The sequence below is a fragment of the Gossypium hirsutum genome, chromosome A08 (genome assembly GCF_007990345.1).
Source record: "Gossypium hirsutum isolate 1008001.06 chromosome A08, Gossypium_hirsutum_v2.1, whole genome shotgun sequence".
NCBI classification, from domain to species: Eukaryota; Viridiplantae; Streptophyta; class Magnoliopsida; order Malvales; family Malvaceae; genus Gossypium; species Gossypium hirsutum.
The window spans coordinates 5,321,186-5,326,075 of NC_053431.1; the positions used below are offsets into that span (position 1 = coordinate 5,321,186).

The 4,890-nt window shown below is 27.8% G+C and overlaps 1 protein-coding gene across 1 annotated transcript; it reads right to left on the minus strand.

The window, feature by feature from the left end:
• Nucleotides 1-756: 756 nt before the first annotated feature.
• On the minus strand, nt 757-1,822 carry LOC107953573 (bZIP transcription factor 53). Its single transcript, XM_016888920.2, has one exon. It carries the CDS (start codon nt 1,426-1,428, stop codon nt 1,000-1,002), a length of 429 nt encoding a protein of 142 aa, XP_016744409.1. The 5' UTR covers nt 1,429-1,822; the 3' UTR covers nt 757-999.
• Between the last annotated feature and the right edge of the window lie 3,068 nt (nt 1,823-4,890).

Sequence of the window (4,890 nt, forward strand, 5' to 3'; positions counted from 1 at the left end):
ACAGATTACAGCCATATTATTAAAAGCTTGTGGTAAGAATGAGTTTCGTTCTAGTGCTCGAAAATAATATTCTAAAGCTTTTGTATGCTCTCCATTACTTGTGTGGATAAAGCCTATGTTATATAGTATATAACTTCGATCATAGGGATCAATTTCTAGTCGCATAGCTTCATAACAATTCTGTAAAGCCTCCGCATAATTTCCTTCGGATTGAGCCGACATCCGTTACGGTTGTCATTCGATTCAAAGGATTCTCCTTTCCAAATACATGAGATTTTCACCTCATACAGCTCCTCCTTTATGTGCATAATGAAAATAATTCATAGAATTAAAAAAAAGGTCGAAATATTGTCATTATGAACTGAGCGGGGCTAATGTTTTTACAAAAAATTTCTAGCCAACCCTCTTGCAAAAGATCTTTTCTTACCATCAAGCTTGTTAGTACTAGATAAAAAAGTAAACTTGAACAATTTCTTTGTTCTCAACGCTCCTTAATTTCCAGGAATTAGTCACTTCAACAATCTTCGATGGTTATATGGGTATCAAAGTACGAACAAGATGGATGTTTGTAACTGTCATTTAAAATTAATAATTTCAATAAGAAAAAATTTCAATTCGCATAAGATCGATAATTTTATAATGTAATTAGAACAGTTTGAAATTTGAAAACCAATTTAAAATTAAGATCATAATTTGGGATGCCTGATATAATTGTAATTAAAACGATTTGAAATTTGAGAGTAAATTTAAAATTAAGATTATAGTTTGGGATGTCTGAAGCAATTAATCCAAATTCAACAACTAATCACAAAGAAACTGACGAATAAAGACCAATACAATTGCATGCAATTGAAAACAAAATTTCCATGAAAAACCCAAAAAGCAGACTAAACCCAAAATTCAATGAAGCTCACCGTTAAACAGTAATACAAGGAAGAAGAAGATAATGGTATCGAATACTCACGAGCACAAGCCGACTCCAAAAAATTCAAGCATATATCATCGGCTAACACCATAATTAGCTTCGGGAACTGCCACCACCAACGGCTTAAACAAAGAATCATCTGGGATTTCCGGTACTTCAACCGCATACCCATTTACTTCTTCCACAATGTGCAGCACGGAGTTCAGTGACCGCAATCTCTCCGTTAATCCCATAGCTTCAGCTCTCAACAGGTTATTGGCAGATTCCATCTCGATGTAGTGTTGGGTTGAGGCGTTGATCTCTTTATATAGCCGGCTATTCTCTTTCTGCAACAAACTCACTTCGTTACACAAATCTTCCATCAGCTTCCGTTTCTTCATACGCGACCGCCTTGCCGACTCACGGTTCGACAGCATCCTCTTCCTTTTCCTCTCGTCGATGTTTGCATACCTCGGGTCGGACTCGGATCCGGAACTCGCTGGCCTTTGCACAGAAGCAGCCATCACAGAAAAAAAACTGGGTTTCTAACTAATTTGTTGTTTTTAAAACCAGGATAATTTAACAAGAATTAATAAAACAAATTCTGAAAACAAAGAAAGGGTCTGATCTAGTTCATGAGAAAACATAGAACCAATAAAGGAAAACGACTGAAAACGAGTGAAGAGCACGGATTCGAGGCATGAGGACTGATCTCATCGAAAATCTAATATCATTGGGTACCAAAATCAACAACAAAAAAACCTAAAATACCCAAGATTTAAAACCAGTTCTATCGATAAAGAAAATGAAGAAAACTTGGCTGGTCGAATAGAGGACCAAATGCACATCGAGAAAAAGGGTTTGATTGGTTAAGAAAATGAGAACGGAGGGTTTATTATTTAAGGATTTTTAGCAGTGGTTAACTATGGAAAGAAAGTAGTAGTAGGGGTGTCACCATGGCGTATAAAGTAAGGCCAGATAGTCAACACCTGGTCAGGTTCTATGCATAATATTACGTGGAAAATTTATTTTAAAATATATATTTTTAGAAAAAAAGTGATTTTAAAAAAATTAATTTTCTTAAATATATAATTGGAAATAAGTATTGATTAATTGGAGTCTTAAATTCCTTGTAATTCTTTTAACTAATTAGAGTAAATATATAATTAAGAATGAATGTCACTTTTTACTTAAAATAATCATTATTTCTTTTTTTTTTCAATTACAATAACAGGGAAAATCTCAAATAACTAACACGATTAGCACAATTTGAACTCAGGCTATCTAGGGCGGTAAACACCCTTTGCTATCAAGCTATTACATGGAATTCATTATTTCGTTTTCTTAATATATATACATTACTCTTCACGATGACAATTATAGTGAGAACTTTTAAAATAAGAATAATGAGAATTAAAATGATCTTAGCCATTGGATTAAATTAAATGATTTTAAACATTAGATTATGTATTTATCTTAGCTTATTAAAATAAAAGCAGCAACACCTAATTTTTCCCTTTTTTTTTATTTTCCCCATTTAATTAAAGTATTGTGGTATCTTTGGAGAAAAAAATTTGAATAACAAGCAAGAGATTAGAGTTATTAAGATTAATCAATTTCGATATTAGTTATTTATTTTTCTTGATTGAAAATTTTTTATTTTTATGCTTGAAATCAACTAAAAAAATTCAATATTTTTAGAATGAAATGGTCGACTAATTTTTTCGATCAAGAAAAATAAGTATCCAATATCGAAATTGATTAATCTTAATACTCATAATCTCTTGCTTGCCATTCTAATTTTTTCTAAACAAAAAAAAAGTAAATATGAAAGTGAAGATTGTCAAAAAAAAAAAACGCTCTGACTTCAATTGCACGATGAAAAGAAAAAAGAAGGGAAAAATTAGGTATTGTTGGTTTTATTTTAATAAGGTAAGATAAATACAAAAATTTAATAGAACATTTGGCACCTAAATTTGACACGTTTTCTTAATTTGGTACCTAAATTTTTTTTTCCAGTTTGGTACTTAAACTTAACACTTTTTCCTAATTTGGTACCTAAATTTGACACTTTTCTTATGTTGGTACTAAATCTTTTTTGGGTTCCAATTTGGTACCTAAACTTGACTCTTTTTCCTAATTTGGTACCTAATCTTTTTTTGTTCGATTTGGTACTTGAACTTGTTAAACGTTTTACAAATCACTCCAATATACTAAAAGTGTTATTTTTTTACGATATAACAAAAATAATCAATGTATTACCGACATGTAACAGATGATATGATATTTTTTGTATTTAATATTTGTTTAATTTATTTATTTATTAATTGAAAATAATTAATTTCTTTTAGTTTGGATTTTTAAAACTCTTTTTCCCCCTTATTTAATATTAACTCATTAAGCATAGCTCAGTTGCTATTTTTTTAACATGAATTTCCTCTAATACCGTCAATATTTTTGTAGTGTAAAAAAAATAACACCATTAGTGTTTTATGTAACTTGTATAACATTTAATAAATTTAGGTACTAAGTTGTACCTAAAAAACTCTTTGGTACCAAATTAGGAAAAAAATGTCAAGTTCAGGTACTAAATTGGGCCCAAAAAAGTTTAAGTATCAAATTAGGAAAAAGTGTCAAGTTCAAATACGAAATTAGGACAAAAAAAATTTAGATACCAAATTAGGAAAAAAAAATGCCAAATTCATATACCAAATATTATATCAAGCCAATACAAAATCTAAGGATTAAAATAATTTATTTTAATCTAATAGCTAAAATCAATTTGATTTTAATTTTAAGAATTCTGTTTAAAAAATTTGTTTGTTTGGAATTTTGGTTTTTTTATTAAAAATTTATGTTTTTTTTTTGGCATTTTTATGAACTTTTTTATTTTTTAAAGATAAATTGAGTTTTTTCTACACATGGCTGTATTTGATTGGATAGAAAGATAATTTTTTTAACAGAAAATATAAATGCAGTAACGGGGCATATAGAATAAAAGAACAAGGGCAAAACTGATAAAAAAGATAGTATAGGTACCAAAGTGGTAATTTAACTATAGAATAAGTACCAAAAGAAGTATTAAGCCAAAAATTACATACTGAATTGAGGAAAAATAATTGTAAATACTAAGGGTGTGTTTGAAAAACCATTAAAAATTTCTAATTAGTTGAAAATGAAAATTTTTTAATATTTAATATTTTAGATGTGATTGATAATTATTTTAATTTTTTACTTAATATAATTTTTTTAACAAAAAAATGTTGAACAAAATAAATACATAGATATCTACTTCTTACTTAATGTAAAAAATATAAAGTTATTTTTATTTTATTAAGAATTTAAAATAAAATATTTTTTTAAAAATGAGATATTTAAATTATTATATTTATTTTTTATACAAAACTATCCAAAATAATATAAAAAATTATATTAATAAAATTAGAACTAAGAAATAAATAATTTTTTAAACATTAATTTTTACTTTTATCAAACAAAATAATTATATCCGGTACTTATATTCACTAATTTACTAAACAATTTTTTAATATGAATTTAACACTTATCAAATTTAATATTAAAAGTTAAGTACTAAATTTTTCAGTGCTTAAATTTTAAATTTATTAAACACACCTAAATTACGAGAATATGTCTTGTTTATAGTTATATTAATCAAATCGAATTAAGAACCAATTGAAATATCAATCCAGAAAAAATATGAAATTCATCTATTCATAAATCCGACTAAAAAAATCAATTAAAGGAAAAATAAAATAAAAAAATTAAAATTTTTGATAATTTATTTAATTCATCAATTTCGCGTGAAAAATGTTGTTTCTGTTGGGTATATCGAAAAACCAAAAGATAATATCTAGGAGGCTGACGTGGAGCAGCAGTAAGCAAAGTAATTTGAGGGCTTTAATAGTGTAAAAGAGTTATGGAGATGCGGGGGATCGAACCTCGTGCCTCTCGCATGCAAAGCGAGC